Here is a 17,512-nt window from a genome sequence, read left to right as displayed (position 1 = left end):
AGACACTTGAGAGACAAAGCAGGTGAGATGATAACAGCTTTCGTTGGACTGGAATGAAGGTTATGACCTTTCAAGCCTTGCAGAGCTTTCCGGCAGGCAGAAATGGGAAGCTCACAGGTTGAGCCACTCAGCCTTAAGCCCGCCTCACAAGGTTAGTGCGAGGATAAAACAAGATCTCAGTTTCACTCTCCAAAGCTCCTTTAGGGAAGAGCAGGAGGCCCATGTGACAGACGAACCCAAGCATATATATAAACAAGCAACGGTGGGAAGACGAGCAGTTAAGAAAACAGAGTTGTGGTAGAAAGATGGTTGGAACCAAGGCATTGGAACACCTAGCAGGTGTGAAAGAACATAGTGTTGAAAAACAGAGATTATATATGGTTGTGGTAACTCCTGAAACTCTGATTCCCCCTCCCTGTCAATAAAATAAAATCCAATTACTTTTTTTAATTCCAGAAGAGCTGATCATTAGTCTGCTAGCTTTTCATTTCTGAAGTCAAGGTTTGGTACAGAGCTCCTTGTAGGGCAGGCACCAGAATATTTATTCATCTAGATTTCTAGCTCCCCCTTCCTCTGAAGCACTAGGATAGGCAAAAGCAAACAAACCAAAACCAGGTCAGAAAAGCACGGCTGATGTTTGGGCTGCAGCTGGGATGCCTGCACCGAGTTACAAGTGGTTCCATAAAAAGGAACCAGCTTTGTGACTTTGGGTGCAGCTCACCACTCTTGTGCCCTGATGCAGCTCTCAAGTACTCCACAGGGCGGGCACAGGAGACCTTCTCCAGTCCACAGGGCCCTTTCTTCTCCAATGCGCATCTCCATTGGGATGATCCACTTTTCGCGTAGCTTAAGAAACCTAATTTCTTCCTGGAATATAGCTACTTTTAACTAGGGTTTCGTTCTTGGGGTGTGAACCTCCTCGCCCCCTCTTAAGCTAGTTGCCTGCGTGACCGAAGCACACTCATTTCTGTCTTTAAGTTTCTTTCAGAGCAATCCTAAGAATGCCTATTCAGAAGCAAGCCCTATAGAGTTCAGTGGGGTTTGCAGCCTATATCTACATCTACATCTATCTCTCTGTGTGTATCTTTTGTGATAAGGAACTACAAATGTAGTGTGACATGTATGAAAATTCTCTGTGGTTTCATATGAAAATAAATACTTAATTTTCTTTTCATTCGTTGTCATAACTCTTTAAGAACATTTCATATTTTCGTATTTAGTAATGCATTCCTTTGACCACTGAAGCTTTCTTCTTGCTGTTTTATGCACCTGCCCATGAGTGGCGGGTGGGAGTACACACACCACTCAAGTCACTCTCTCACACACATACCTATTCTTCCTGCTTTTAAAACTTAATTACCATCACTGATTCACTCTGATAACACACAACAAAGACACTCCTTTTCCTGGATTTCTAGCCACTGACTTCTCTGCCCCCACTTTAATTGGCGCAGATAGAGCACCTAAGGTTTTTGACAGAAGAAAATCTCATTTTGTAAAAAAATAAAGCGTAACCTCCCCCAATTTCTTGAACTTAATAAATATGTATATATATATATATATATAATATGCAAATATATATGTGTGTATGTGTGTGTGTTTATAGATATAAGTATAGCTTTTATTACCAACCCAACATTTCATTTGCAACTGTTTATATAATATTTTTCTTTTAAAAAATTACCATTGGAAATTAAAAGGGTGCTTTTTAAGAATGTTCTTCACATGATGCAACCCCCCCCAAAGAATTTTGACAATTAAGACTACCCCCCTCAATCTAACAGAAACCAGAAGTGTTGGCCCGCAGAGGAGGGTATGAAAGAAAAAAGGTGGCAGTTGCAACAACACAGACCATTAGAATGGGAAATGTCACATGAGTTGGAAAATATTTGTCAGTACTTCCTTTATAAAAAAGGGGGGGAACCACTGAAACCTGGCCCCTCACACCCAAGGGGATTGGAATTCACTTTGTTGTGTATACAAGATGCCAGTATACTACAGTAACCAGCCATGTAGCATTATCCATGAGGTCATACTCTGTCTCAAAAGAGGTAAGGAAGTCATCTGGCCGGAACACCAAGAAATCACCGAAAAAGGTTAATGAAATTGTGTCCTAGATCATGATGCTTCATAGAACGAGCTTTGCTGCCAGTTTAAGACAACAATGATCATTAGGTAGATCTCCAGATGTTTGGAAACACACTGCCCTCACTTGGATATAACACACTGAACCACAGGTTAGCATTTTTTGCACAAGCCTGTTCCCCATCCTCTCCTCTGGCATGGCTGTGAGGAGCAAACGAGAAGCAGTAGCTTCTATTTTAAACTAGCTGAGGATTCTATTTTCATTCAAACTGCACACTTTGGTAAGTTTTAACCATGCTTTATCCAAACAAGCCAGGTTCAAAACAGTACCTTAAATTTGGGTTGGTTCCCCCCCTTCCTAAACAACTTACAGTCGTACCTTAGTTGTTGAGTGGAATCCGTTCCGGAAGTCCATTGGACTTCCAAAAACATTCGGCAACCAAGGCACAGCTTCCGATTGGTTGCAGGAACTTCCTGTGCTCAATCAGAAGCTGTGGAAGCTGCATCAGACATTCGGCTTCCAAAAAACGTTCGCAAACCAGAACACACACTTCTGGGTTTCCTGCGTTCGGGAGCCAAAAAGTTCGAGTTGCAAGGCATTCAAGAACCAAGGTACGACTGTATATTGTGAAACTAATTCTGTTTGGGCATAAAGACAAACTGTATTTAGCTGAAAATGGATGCTTCCAATCTCTCCTATGCGTCTTCCTTAAAAGAGAAAGGAGTTGTGGGGTGGGGGCAGGGGAGCACATGCCTGAGGCTTCTTCATGTAACATGAAACCATAGTCTAGTATTACATCAAAATGCAGTGTTTGAGCACTTCCGTTTACAAATGGGATGTTAAAGCAGCCAGCAGATCAGCATCCATGAAGCAACCACCTGGCACTGCTAGCCACGAGGGACCACCAGAATTTTTTCCCTCCTCCTGTAATGTTTTTATAAGAACAAAGCCAAACCATGAAGAAAATGCTTGGAAGACTTCGAGTGACACCTTAAGACCTCGAAGATTTCTTTTCATATGCACCAACAAATTTGAGAAAAAAATTATTTACATCCATTCATTTCCATTTTTTTCTTTAGAAAAAGAAATATTCTTTCTTTTCTTCTGTAAATAGAACAAACAGGCTATTGTGATCAAAAAATGAAAAAAAATAGAGAGGGGAAAAATAACTTGTGCTGTTTTTCCTTACTCCTGTTTTCCACACTGCAGGCTCCCAGCCTCCTGCCCTTGTGTTGGTTTATTTATCTTTCAAAAATGACTATATATATATATATATATATATATATATATATATATATATATATTTCTCTGCAGTGCCAAAACTTTAAGTTAATTACACAAAGAGAATTGCCATATTCAAAATATACAAGTTACATACAATAATGTTACAGGTTGTTCTTTCTTTCTTTTTTGGTAGCCCAGGCAGGTGACATTCTCCAGCCTTCAATGGTATATTTCCTGAACGTGTCTGTCTGTGTGTCTGTGTGTGTTTGCATTTCAAATGCAACAGGCTAGCACTGTAACTCTAAAAGAAAGTGAAAAGAGCGAGCTTTTTCATAGACATTGTTTATGCAATGTAAAAAGAAGAAGAAGAAGAAGAAGAGGGAAAAAGAAAAGCATTTTCATCTCCAGCACTGACACTGGCGTGAGGTTTGGATGTGTTGACCATTTTCAGGCCCTGACTGAGTGCTAAAAAAGGGAAAAAAATAGATCAAGTAAGTTTTGCCACCCCCCTTTTTTGTTTTTAAAAAACCACCCAAATATCCACCCAAATTATTTATAGGCTTTCCATCTGAATACGTGACATTTGGTAAGGCGGAGGAAGGAATAAAGTTGAGGTCAGCAGCAACGTTTGAACAAATAGGTACTTTGAGAAGCTGCTGGCATTTCTGATTTGACTGGATGGGATCAGCGGCTGAGTTGACATGGTTGGCTTTATTTTAATTGTCAGGGTTCCCCCCCCCCCTTGTATGAGGATAGTTTTGCCCTTCTTAAAGCCCAGTTGTCCTTCAGTCTGGGCCGTTATGGAATCTTGATTGATAGCTGTCAGTCCTGGTTTGACAACGCTCTGGGGACTGGCATCCAATGAGGTAACGAAGGAGGGGGAAAGCCCTCCCTTCTTCCAGCTCCGTGGCTTAGAACCCTTTGATGTAGCAATAGGCCTCCAGGGTGGCAAACAAAATGTACAGGAGCCACAAGCTCACAAAGAGCAAAGTTGTGGCAAGTTTGCACCCTTTGGGGCCCCCCAGTTCCCCTCCGAGGTGAGGCCGCCTCCGGTATAGCAAGACGCTGACGCAGACGAAAGCGAAGATGGTGAACAGCGTCACAGAGAAGGCGAGGGTGCCTGCTGACACGTGGAACTCCTCTCCCTGGTAAGCCCAGTAGATGGCGGCCACCGACCATGCCAGTCCAATGCCCAAGAAGACGTTGACGGCATTGCTGCCCGTGACATTGCCAATGGAAGCATCTGCATACACGTCCTGGACGGCGGCTGCTTTGCTAGCAAAAGTGTCTGAAAGGGAGAGGTGAGATGAGGGCATGAGGGACAACAGAAAACAGCCGGGGGGGGAGGGGGGTCAGTCATGCTAACTTAGAGCAAGATACTGGCAGACAGAGGATGGAGGTATCTTTTGGGGGTGCAAGGAGAAGAGCTGGAAACATAGACCCCACTTCAATGAGGTGGTAAACAACCTTGTGTCTGGGCTAGAGCATTTCAGCCTGCAATGAGAACTCGCATAGCGGCGAAGGGATTTCATCTATCTGTTTATTTGTTGTGAGGAGGAGCATTTAGTCATGTGAACCCCCGCTGCAATCTGAAGTGGTACATCCCAGGTTCAGGTATGACTATCACCTCAGAAGAATCAAGGCCTTACCCAAAGGATCAATGCATATAATCAGTGGAATATGCATTAATCTAAAAGGTTTATAAGCCACTTCTTAGCGTAACTACTCACATACGATGGCAACACACAAAATGAAAACCCCAGGTTACAGTGAAATGTATTCAAAACATATAAGGTAAAAAAGGTAAAGGACCCTTGGATGGTTAAGTCCAGTTAAAAGTGACTATGGGGTTGCGGCGCTCATCTTGCTTTCAGGCCGAGGGAGCTGGTGTTTGACCACAGACAGCTTTCCAGGTCATGTGGCCAGCAGGACTAAACCGCTTCTGGCGCAACAGAACACTGTGACGGAAACCAGAACGCACGGAAACGCCACAGCGGTACCTATTTACTTGCACTGGCATGCTTTCAAACTGCTAGGTTGGCAGGAGCTGGGACAGAGCAACAGGAGCTCACTCTGTTGCGAGGATTTGAACCGCCGATCTTCTGATCAGCAAGCCCAAGAGGCTCAGTGGTTTAGACCACAGTGCCATCCGCGTCCCTTCTCATTTTCTCATCACCTTCCTTATTTTCCATTATTGCATTACAGTGGTGCCTCGCAAGACGAAATTAATTCGTTCCGCAAGACTCTTCGTCTTGCGGAAATTTCGTCTTGCGAGGCACCTTTTCCCATAGGAACGCATTAAAATTTAATTAATGCGTTCCTATGGGGAAAAAAGTCCGGGGGCCCCTCCCGACCGGCACCGGAGCCAAGCCAAGCCGCGTTTTAAGACTGCAGTGAGCGAACAGCAGCGCTGCTGTTCGCTCGCTTCAGTCTTAAAACGCAGCTCCGCGGCTCCGGGAGGGAGGGAGGGGGCCGTGGGATGATGCCCGACATCGGGCATGATGCCACGGCCCCCTCCCGACCGGCACCGGCACAGTCGATCCAGAATGGCGGACGCGGACATCACCCCTCCCGACCAGAGCGAAAAGGTAAGCCAGCTTACAGTGGTACCTCGCCAGACGAATTCGTCTTGCGAAAAACAGGCATAGACGAATTCGTCTTGCGAGTCAACTAAAAACTCGCAAAACCCTTTCGTTTTGCGAGTTTTTCGTCTAGCGAGGCATTCGTCTTGCGGGGTACCACTGTATTCCATTTTTTTCAGCTTGGGGACCGCATTCTCTTGTGACCAATGTTCTAGGGGCTGCATGGTGGTGATGGGCTGGGCCAGAGGGAACAAGAAACAGACAGGACTCTTAACCTTTGTTCAGTAGGTTATATCCCAGCCACACAAATTCAGGGGTTCTCTCTCTCTAGATAAATACCCCACCTGTCACCAGATCTCCCACCCCCACTACAAGCAAACAAGTGACATTATCAGAGTTTACGGACAATTTTCAGCCAGGCAAAAATCACCTGAGGAGCAGGGCCAGTGAGGGGGGTGGCCTAGAAAGGGGAGTGGCCTGGAGAATGACCCAAGTACCAAAGAGAGAGGCCAGAGGGCCACTCTCAGCCACTCACCTCAGGTCCCCTACCCCTCCATTACTGAGTATTGTGCGTTAAGAAACCTCTTAACTGTGATAGTCATTTCAGATAACCAGCCATCATAGGAAAGTGTTTGTTTTTCATGTAACAAATATGACCATGTCAAGAGGATAAGTTGGTGTGTAACCACACACCATGATTACTTCTTTTCCCCACAACCCTGCTCCCAAGCGATTTCCAGCACTTGTGCTCCCAAACAGCCTCAGAGACTTGGGGGGGGGGGGAGTGCAGCATTGTGGGATAGAAAACAAGTTGTGGAATTGCCACACCAGGAGAGGAGGAAGACAATGGCAGGCAGGGGAAAGGGCGAGCAGAGCCTCTGCTGCTGGATCTCCCTAGCATATTCTGCCTCCTGCCCCGCATAGAGAAAGCCAACCATTCGCCCAAGAGCCTCCTCACCTGGAACTGAAGTCCCAAAGGCCACAAAGACAACAGCAGTCACTGAATCCTTGAGGCCAATGGTGCAGCCAAAGTGAGAAGCCAAGTCTCCAATGACGGCGGTGAGCATGCCGATGATCAAGATGGACACGATGAAGCAAGCCCAGCCGTTGCAGTACTCGGTGGGCGGGACACAAGCAAAGAGCACCTTCCAGAAGACCGTCAGGAAGTGCATGACATAGTCAAAGCAGGAGGGCAGGCGCTCTTCGCCGGACTCATCCTCGTCCTCATCGCCAGCTGCAGCAAACAGGAAAGAGGAAACCCTGAATTGGTAGTCTCTGTGGGAACCACACTACATTGAGCTTCACCACTCCACAACATCGCAGGAAGTTCTTGTGGACAATGCGGAGTTCTGGTACTTGCTTTCTACAGCTGCTTTGATACTCTGACCTTCTGGAGAACGTGTGCTCCAGATGTTGCTAGATATTGCCTCTGATCATGCCAGCTGGGACTGATGGGTGTTGGAGTCCAACAACTTCTGGAGGGCCAAAGATTGGCTGCCCTTGACCTACATCTCCCCCCTCCCCCTGCAGACATGAATTGCCCCTCCTGGACGTTAGCCTTCCTTCCTTGCTTGCAGTATTCCAGTCCTACCTTATAGCAGCTTGACCCTCCCAAAAGGTGCCTCAAAATCTGATCTTGCCATGAATCGTTAGACTATGATTCCTGCCAGCAATAACATTCATGACCTTTAGAAACACAGAAGTAGTGAGTTGCTTACTTTGGGAAGCTAACCAGGAGATATACGCTCCTCTAAGCTGACCATAGTAAAAGCCTCTTTCCACTCAGAGGTCTTAATTAGAGCTGGAACAATAAATGCTTCTGTTAGCTTTACCTTAGTTTCCTCTGCTTCTCTGGGACTACTGAGGGTTAGGAAGGTGAAATGCTTAAGGACAGCAATGGGGTTCCCCACACCCTGTAATGGTACCAGCATCTTTGAAAGTGGGTCAACAACAAGAGAAGCATCTCTTAATACCCTTAACTTAGTTCTTGCACGAGGACTCAGAGGATATGGTCATATTTATTACCATAGCAACAGCATCATGAAAATACTGAAGGCCACTCAGGCATTCTTATTCTTTTTTTCTCACACGAAGCAAGTAAGCAAGCAAGCAAGCAAGCAAGCAAGCAAGCATACATTTGAACTCAAAGGGTATTCAAAGAAATGGCTTCCCTGCACAACACAGTAGTTGAACCACACATTCACTGACAAGACACTAGGGCACAGGCTTCTCCTTGTTGTGAGGTTTGCCATACCGTAACACACTGGGGGTTATTAAATGAAGCTAGCAAAATGGGTGTGGCACGTGGGATACCTGGCATTGGGGTGGAAGGATGGTTTTGCCCTCATCACGGCAATGGCTCCAAGTGCAAAGTCATTTATATGGAAGAAAGACAAGGTGTGTCCTTGGAGGCATCCTTCGGGGTGGCTAAGGCTGCTTCCCATCCATTTATCTTATGTTGGCTGATTGGAAATTAACCCTTCATCCAGGAAGAATGCAATGTGCCCAGCAAGCTAAGGTGCCTCATGAAACATCTCGCAATGGGGTACCACCGCTTTAAAAGGGAAGCAGCTGTTTTATTCTGTTTTATTTGCTACCTTTTTATATTCTATTTTGTGCCAAAATATTATACAGTTTCTTTGTGTGTGTGGGGGGGGTTTAAATGGAGGTGCTTACTCCTGGGTGAATTCCTGACTCATAATCCCAACAACAAAATAAAATTATTTTTAACACTGTTCATGACTGAGAACTAAGGGGGTAATTTCCATGCTTCTTGTGAGTGTAGGTGAAGCTGGGATGAATTAAGTGTCTTAATATAATCTAGCAGACCAATCAACTAGTTTAATCTTGTTGATTAATCAGGATGGATCAATTTTAATTGGTGAGGGCTACTTTTAATTATTGGATCTGAGAACTAAGTGAACAATGCAGTTCATTTTTAAGGCTATTTTGATCTTGGCAAGTCTCTGTAATAGAAATTGGAGGCGGAGGGAGAGAAAGTTCAATTAAAAAAGCTTCTCCTTTTAACAATGACTGATCTCACATTTCATTGAATATCTTAAAGATTCACCTAGATTTACGTTTTGCAAATGTTCAAATACAAGAAAGTAACTCATTTGTTGTTTAAAATGCTGGTGAACATTCATTCTGTGTCCAATGTGTGGGTGAAACAAGATAGCAAAACATAGGAGGGACAACCTGCAAAATCTCTGGCCAATCTGCAAATCTGAGGCCTCTGAGTGGAGACCTTGGTGGTAGCTGGGCACAGTGATAATCAAAATGGCTTTTTCCTCCTCTCACTGTGGGTCCCCGTACCCCATCTCACCTGCACTGACAGTAATGGCTTCCAGGAACTGGTCCCGCCACGAATGCGTTCCTACAACCAAGGCCAGGTTTGTCTTCTTGATGAGCTTGTCCACGGTACTCTGCCAATGACAGAAACACAAAGAATAGGCACCTGTTTGTGTACAGGAGGAGCAATGTACTGCATAGCTCTTCCCCCTAGCCTTTGCACAAAGAGCGTAGCTTTCTGTGATGCTTTTGAGAATACAGCTGTACACACCAAGGTTCTCTGTGCTAGGGTTAGGGACAGGAGCCACTCAGTGTGGTGTAGTGGTTAAGAGCAGTAGTCTCGTAATCTGGGGAACCAGGTTCGCGTTTCCGCTCCTCCACTTGCAGCTGCTGGGTGACCTTGGGCTAGTCACACTTCTTTGAAGTCTCTCAGCCTCACTCACCTCACAGAGTGTTTGTTGTGGGGGAGGAAGGGAAAGGAGAATGTTAGCCGCTTTGAGACTCCTTCGGGTAGTGATAAAGCGGGATATCAAATCCAAACTACTCTTCTTCTTCTTCTTCTTCTTCCTCTTCTTCTTCTTCTTCTTCTTCTTCTTCTTCTTCTTCTTCTTCTTCTTCTTCTTCTTCTTCTTCTGTCCTCCAATTCCCCATCCAATGTTGACCAACACAGGAGCAAGTCCCACCCCTCCAAACAGGGCTCAAGCTGATAGCCGCCACCACGTCTTGAGGGGGTAAATTTACAGTTTAATGATAAGAAAACTATATTCCCACAGAACAAACCAGTGTCATGTTAGGAAAGAAAAGAAGGGGAGGTAAGCTTAGAAGCCTGTCAGTTGGAAGGCAAGCTTCCCTTGATGGCCAGCTGGTGGTCCTAGAGTAAAATCTGCCTCTACTGCCCAATTTAAAGACCAAAGAAGTGAAAGAGACCGGCGGAGTAAGCCAAGGCTGAAGCAGCATGGAAATGATACCTTGCACATGTGTATCTGCTTGAGGCTTTGACCCAATGCTCTCTACTTCCTTTTCAGCTCTTGACTGTGACTGTGCCCACAGTAAACAGGTTTTATGTCCATCTGCTACAACAAGCAGTAAGGCAAAAGCGAACAGTGCAAATGTTTTTACTGACAAATGTATAGGAATATCTCTCTTTTTAAGAAGCACAGTTGTAAACATGACTGCGCAGACTGAGTCATGTTGAGCTAAAGAACAACATTTACTATCACCTGTTCTTTCGTGTGAAGCATAATAATGAATGCTTTTTCTGGTGATATATTTGCCAACTGCTTAGGGTTAGGAGATTTGCTTCTTTTCCAGATTTTGTCTTTCATTGGCAGCCATTGGATTAATCAACGGAATGAATGGTGACAACTCTTCTTAGCTGTGCATGGCCATGTAATTGTTAGGCATATCTGGCCAAGTTGCTTTTCAAACAATATATCTTGGACTCAGGATTGGCTGACTTTATTTTCAGCAGTCACATGTCAGGAGAGGGTTGTTGGATGATAGAAGGCAGCCTAATTCTGTAATGTTGTAATTCAAGTATTACTCTATTTCTCCTCAGATTCCCCCCTATCCTTTTCTCCATGGTATTGCTACTTATTTTTCTCGTTTTCTTCTCTCCCGCCCTCAGAGCCTACACCTCTCTCTTTCCCTGCCCTTCACTGTTGTTTCCCTTTTTCATACACCAATTTTTCTTCCCTTCCCTTCATCCTTTATTCATTCTCTGGTCAATCCCTTTCCTGTACTTCTTCTCTTCCTCCCCCAAAGTCTCCTGACACCCAACACTGACCTTGAATTCATAGGACTCTTCAATGATGACCTCCAGCTTAGGATGCTCTCCCAGTATTGGCTTCCCCATCTCTGCAATACGCTTGGCTTCCTCCTCTTCCATTGTCAGCTTCCTTTCTGCCACTTCTGTGGGGAAAATGTCAACATACAGAGAGAATGTCCTTCACACGTCCAACAAAGGGGAGAGGACATTGGGCAAAAGAGCTGGGCTGGGCAGAGAAGAGAAGAGAAGGGGCTCGTATGCTGTCAGTCTCCATCACAAGCTCCACAGAACAGATCTCATGAAGGTGGGGCCTAGGCATTGGCACTACTTACCTCAACTGTCTTATATTGGCCAAAACAGAGAGTCAATCCATTTTTTTTGGGGGGGGGGGTCAGTTATGCTTTTTTCTTTTGTTCTTGGAAATGGAAGTTTACTCCAGTTTGGGCAAATGCCCAAAGTGGAAACTTGTTGAAAATATTGGAACAGTTTCCTCCGTCCCTACTGTTTTCAATTTTATATTTGCACTGGTTGTTTTCTAGAACCACAATCCAACACAGAGTTGCATACACTGACTCAAACATCCAAAAATTCACGCTGTCTTGTGGATTTAGTCATTTTAATTCGGATTTTCTTTGAGGTTTTGCTTTAAGTACATGAAAATGAGAAAGCGTGCATTGTTTTGGGACAACCTGATTATATGAGAATTTGGGGAAAACATTGATCCTTTGAAAATGAGAATAGAAGAAATTAGTAGATGTCAAGATTTTATTGGAAACAAAGATTTCAGTAGGCAAATGCAATAACTCAATATGAAGTTAATTGACCAAGAAAAGGAAATGATTATATGGGGTGAGGGTCATATTATTTTGTAAGATGTCCTTCTATGGCACTCAATGCTGCTAACTCAGCTTGGGAGTGCATCTATTATTTCTTTCTCTGTTCTTTTAAGAAAACTTCATTGGTTTCTATGTTTGCAATGAATAAGAAATTTCCCCAATGATTTACACAATCACACTTGGTAATTTGTTCAACTTAGTATTGAAGGCTCACTCATATACACTAATGTTCAGTTATGTGTGGCACACATACACAGAGTTATGTGTGCACAGGCACTTATTGTTTCCTGTGCTTTCATATATTATTTGTTGCATTTACAGTATATCCCACCTTTTTCCCTCTAAGAGCTCCTAAGGTGGCATACATGGTACTCCACCTCTTCATTTAATCCCCACAACAGCCCTGTGATACCCGCTGCAATACAGGGGTTAGGCTGAGAGGCAGTGATCTGGCCAAGGCTGGCCTCTCAGGTCCTTGTCCAACACTAACTGCTAGAATTATAGAGTTGGAAGGGACCCTGAGGACCAACTGGTCCAACCCCCTGCAATGCAGGAATATGCAGCTGTCCTTTACGGGGACTGAACCTGCAACCTTGGTGATATCAAGGACCACGCCCTAACCAACTGAGCTATCCGGGCTGACTTCTTTTAAATGTTCAGAAGAAACAAATCATGAGTGAACTACAAGGTTTTCATCGCCACATTGTGCAGGGGTGGGGAACCTTTTTGAGCCCAATGGCCACACTTCCTTGTGGCCAACTTCTGAGAGCTAAATGAGAAGGAAGCGTGGGGCTAGAGGCAAAGTTTGCTCTCCAGGCAAAGCAGAGGCATGATTAGCCCGGCAAAAATACTCGAAGAGGTGTGTGGAGCAGGGCCAGGGAGAGGCTTGGTTTGGTGACAAGGGGTGCAGCTCATGGACAGGCATGGTCTAGAGCTGCTTATAGAGGCCTGGAGGGGTTGCATTTGGCTCCTGGGCCCGAGGTTCCCCACACCTGTCATAGTGTGATGAAGGACCGGGGAGGATGTTTCACTGAACAAAATCTTATCTTCAGGACAGGGAGGGAAAACAAATCAAGGTAAATGAATTCATTAGACCATCTTCGGCTAACTGGTGCCCTCTAGAGATTTTGGATTGCATCATCCCCAGCCAACAGAGCCAATGGTTGGAAACAATGGAAGCTGTAGTCCAAGAAAATCTGGAAAGTCACAAGTTATCCATCCCTGCACTAAATCTTTCCCCACCTTGTACACCATTAACAGATATCTTTGTTAATAGGCAGTACATATATAGTGTTATTAACAACAACAACAACAACAGCAACAACAACAACAAACAATATTATGTGTAGAATTTTCTTGACAAAACTATTATGCTTCTGCCAAAAGTGCTTGTGACAATATTCTATACAGCAATCTCAATCCATGCAGGAGGTTTTGATCAACAGGGGACAATAAACAGAGAGTGAATTGAACAAGAAGAGTAAGAAAGGATGGAGGTAAGCAAGATAAAGCAGTGAAACAAATCTTTTAAAAATATGTCAAATAATCTACAATGTGGTGTATAATTTATAATTTATATTGTGCAGGGTGAACTTTCAGGATTTGCTTTTGCTGCTTTGGCAATTTTAGAAACAGCTCACTGAAAACTTTCCTTGTGCATGGTGCTGATGGGAACTGCTCATTGAATTAATGAAAGCAACAGAACTTAGGGCTTATTCACACTTACCTGTCCTTCACTCTTTCCAGACATGGCCTGCACTTTAAATCTCCATGTCTGATGGCTCCCCCTTTTTTTGCTCCAAAGCTTCCCCCACAAAAATCTGCCTCTAAAGCTCAATTGAAGCAACTGGTTTTCTGCTGAAAACCCAAAGTGAAGTTTGCTCTCCAATGTTTTATACATTGATTTCTATCTGCTGTAATTGGTTCACTTTTCTTTCCAGGTTGTGTGCATTTTGAGAGATGGTTCTTCCTGCTTCCTTAAGGATGCCTGCTTCATATGTGATACTGCTAGCATGCTGGTTTTTTGTTTTTTTTTTGCAGTCTTTCCCACATGGATCTGTTTGTGTCTGCCTGGGGCATCCGACACTTTGTGAATTTGTGCATGATATGACTGGCACGGTAAGCCAAGGATTACAGCCTCCTGGTACAGTCTTTCACACACTTACTAAAAAGTAAGTCTCAGTGTGTATCATGCTTTCAAGCAAACACCTATAGGGCTGTGCTTTTAGAGAGCAGTCATGAACCCGTGGAAGTCACTTGCAGTCATTGCTGTTGGTGTTATCATCATCCTTACTAGAACTGATACTCTGCCTTTCTACTGCAAATGTTCAAGGCAGCTGAACAGTGGCCCCCTAAAAATGCAAAGAATGCAAGTTCCTTATTAAAAATTAATCTTAAAACCAAAACAATAGCCTTTAATAAGAAAGGATCACAAAACCAGTAGTAGTCAAAACCTCCAGCTGTCAATTAAGAGACAAGACTGAAATAATAATAATAACTCTTGTTGGTCTACCTGCCAGCAGGTGAGTAGCATCAGGCCAGGTCCACCTCCCTCAGGAGCGCAATCTAGTTGAAAGTACCCTGCCCTGTGCCACATATGAAACAACCTACAGTGCTGCTTTGGGAAAGCAGTAGAGTTAGTAGCTATGGCAACTAGTATCCTTCTCGCCTTTCTTTGATGAACACCCTGGCCGTTCGGTTATGCACTGGCACGCAAAGGAAACATAACCCAGGAGTCTAAACCCTGTAGGTGCATGGGTTATAAGGCTTTCACTTGGATTTATGAAGACTTCAGGTCATTCTGTGAGCACAAGATGCCTGATGTGAAAGGACTTATAAATCCTGCATGGACTCCCACAGGCCTCATATTCTCTGTAAGAAATTATTCAGAGGCTAAAAACTCTGCACAGATGCTCCATATATCATTAAAACTTTGCCTCAACTCAAAAAGCCTTCAGGACTACAAATATTATTAACTTTGCAAGGCCAGCACAATTTACAGAACACACAAGGACTCCTGTTTCAGGAGACCACATTAATCTGTTGCAGCAACAGCAGCAGCAGCAGCAGCAGCAGCAGAGACAAATCCATCTACCTTTTGAAGTCAGTAGCACGTTGAAGTGTGAGGGCTCTTTTGTGAGCTCCCACCGAGTGCTCCAGAATGGGGAATCCCCTGCATGAGTCAGAAATAGCTCCACAAAAGAACAGAAGCAGAAACTAGATGCATCTCTGAATGTCGGAGCCATAATCCTTTAATGCTCCTTCTAGGTGTTCAACTGAGGAATATCCCCAAGCACTTGAGTCATCACCATACAGAATTATGGGCATGGCTTTTCCGCACCGTAAACACTTCAAGGTAGAAAAAAAAGGCAAAAGAGGTGCTTCCTGAATTGTGGCATTTCAAAAAGATTGCTGTGCTGAATTCATCTTTCTTTTCTTTTCTCCAACACTAAAATTTCCAGAGGCAATAGCAATGGTGCTAGCACCTGCATACTATCAGAACTGAAGCAACAGGCATGGGGGGGGGGGCCATGAGGCTTAACAAGTCTTCCATGCACTTCAACTCCAAGGGATCATCCACAGGTCCGTGATTTTTAGGCACAAGTCTGAGTGGGTTTTTTGTTTATCCTGCCACTTTCCTGGGAAAACCCACTGTTTAGAACATTAGAACAAATGTCAACCCATGGAAAACCCAATTGCTGTCTGTTCCGAATCAGTGCTAAACAGCAGGTTTTCCTGGGGAAAGCAGCAGGAGAAACCAAAATTCCCTTTCAGACCCATGTCTAAAAATCACAGACCTGTACCTAAAAATTATAGCACAAACAGAATTGTGGATGAGCCCTAGCAGCCAATATATGCATTTTTAAAATAAAAATAGGTTGATAATAAATTATTATTATTATTATTATTATTAATACCCCACCCATCTGGCTGGGTTCCTCCAGCCACTCTGGGAGGCTCCCAACCAAATATTAAAAACACAACACAGCATTAAACATTAAAAACTTCCCTAAACAAAATAATGAATAACAAAATAATAACGAAAGCAAACATGCACAACGAATTAACAATATTTTGTGTCATTTCTGTCATAACTGGTATGTGTTTCAGGAGAGAAGAGGTAGAAATAAATGTCCCATTTCAAAGAGAGGCATATCCTACGTTTTTCCCAAGATAAATTTGTCCTGGGCTGGAACACATTGCTGGAATTGCCGTGGGCCCACAGGCCTTTCTATCTCTAGTGCAGGCCACTTGAAATTTCTCAGTGAGATGTCTGTGGCTTTAGGGTAAGCTACCTATAAGTGCATCACCAGGTGGACTGAATGCTTTTCTCCACATCACTGAAAAGTGGTCTGGAAACATCTGTCTGCTCAGAGAAAGTCATTCAACTTGCCCTGCAGTCCTTGGCCTGCATTCCTCTGCTAGGGATGCCCTATTCATTCCTCACTTAAATCATGGAGTGCATCTTCCTGAAACAGACCCAGCCATCCTCTGGAACTGAAGAGACAAGGGTGTGTGACATAGAGCTCTCCTGCTGTTCCTAAGCATGTGAAGCCACAGGTTCCTGGAGAGGAGTCACTGGCTACTGCTATGGGCACAGAGTACATGGGCCGCATGCCTGGGCATGTTGCAATGTTTTCAGCACATTGTGTGCTCAGCTGAGGGCTATAAGAACCCTTTGAGCCTTACAGAGGAGACCGAGAGATTATAGGCATCTTCAAATACCGAAAGGGCTGTCACATGGAGGATGGAGCAAGCTTGTTTTCTCCTGCTCCATAGACTAGGACCTAAGCCAATGGATTCAAGTTACAAGAAAGGAGATTCCAACTAAACACTGGGAAGAACTTTCTGACAGTAAGAGATGTTTGACAGTAGAACAGACTCCCACAAGAGCTGATGGACTCTCCTTCCTTGGAGGTTTTTAAGCAGAGGTTGGATGGCCACCTGTCATGTATGATCTAGCTGTGATTCCTGCGTTGTAGGAGATTTGCCTAGATGACCCTTGGGGTCCCTTCCAACTCTACAATTCTACGATTCCTTTCTTGTATGTTCAGCCTGTACTTTCTCACTCCCAGAGAAGTATCCTTTTGGGGGGCCATTCAAAGAAAAAGTGGGGGGAGGGGCTCAGAACTGACCGTTCCTGGCCTAATCCATTCACAACAATGCTAAACAATGGTAACAATTTTTCATGTAGCACATATCCCCAGCTTCCGCCACTCAAGGAGCCATTACAGAGAATAACAAATGCATACAGATTTTCAAGAGGAAGGAAGATACAATAAAGAAGAAATCGACTGCTGACAAGTCCACAGCACAGTTAAAACAAAACGGTTTTCAGGTCTTCTTTAAAGATAGGAAAGGAAGCCACAGCCGTGAACATTGAAGGGAGAGAGTTCCACACTCATCGGTGACAAAGGCACAATTGCCCACAGGCTTAAAGTGGCAGGAGTCCCAACAGCAGGTATGTCCGGGAACAAAAAAAGCCGAAGAGTTTTTAATTTGACAGGTCAAGTCTGTCAAGGTGAAAGCTGCCAAACTGCAGCTTAATTATTAACCAGCCCTGATTTGTTTGCATCAGCCTCAGTACTCAGCTTTCAACATGGCTTGCACCCGAGACTCCCAGCTGTCAAGTCCAATTAGTCCTGATAAGGTCTGGAGATGCCAGGCAGGGAAATGAATGTGCCAGTTCCTCCTCAGCTCCCATCTCTGCTTTCCAGATATGGCA

The 17,512-nt window shown here is 44.3% G+C and overlaps 1 protein-coding gene across 4 annotated transcripts in view; it reads right to left on the bottom strand.

The window, feature by feature from the left end:
• Positions 1–4,005: 4,005 nt before the first annotated feature.
• The window catches only part of SLC8A3 (solute carrier family 8 member A3), a 123,012-nt gene continuing 109,505 nt past the window's right edge, over positions 4,006–17,512 (bottom strand). For all 4 annotated transcript variants that reach the window (XM_033146757.1, XM_033146767.1, XM_033146775.1 and 1 more), the window contains 4 exons: positions 10,970–11,094; positions 9,218–9,317; positions 6,851–7,126; positions 4,006–4,598 (listed from right to left, as the gene is read on the bottom strand). In XM_033146757.1, the coding sequence (XP_033002648.1) occupies positions 4,222–4,598; positions 6,851–7,126; positions 9,218–9,317; positions 10,970–11,094 (878 nt within the window). In that variant the 3' untranslated portion in view covers positions 4,006–4,221. The remainder of the gene's footprint in view (positions 4,599–6,850; positions 7,127–9,217; positions 9,318–10,969; positions 11,095–17,512) is intronic.

Source organism: Lacerta agilis, chromosome 1 (genome assembly GCF_009819535.1).
Source record: "Lacerta agilis isolate rLacAgi1 chromosome 1, rLacAgi1.pri, whole genome shotgun sequence".
In the NCBI taxonomy this organism is placed as follows: domain Eukaryota; kingdom Metazoa; phylum Chordata; class Lepidosauria; order Squamata; family Lacertidae; genus Lacerta; species Lacerta agilis.
The sequence above is the reverse complement of the archived record's forward strand: the minus strand, read 5'-3'. Positions and strand labels throughout refer to the sequence as shown.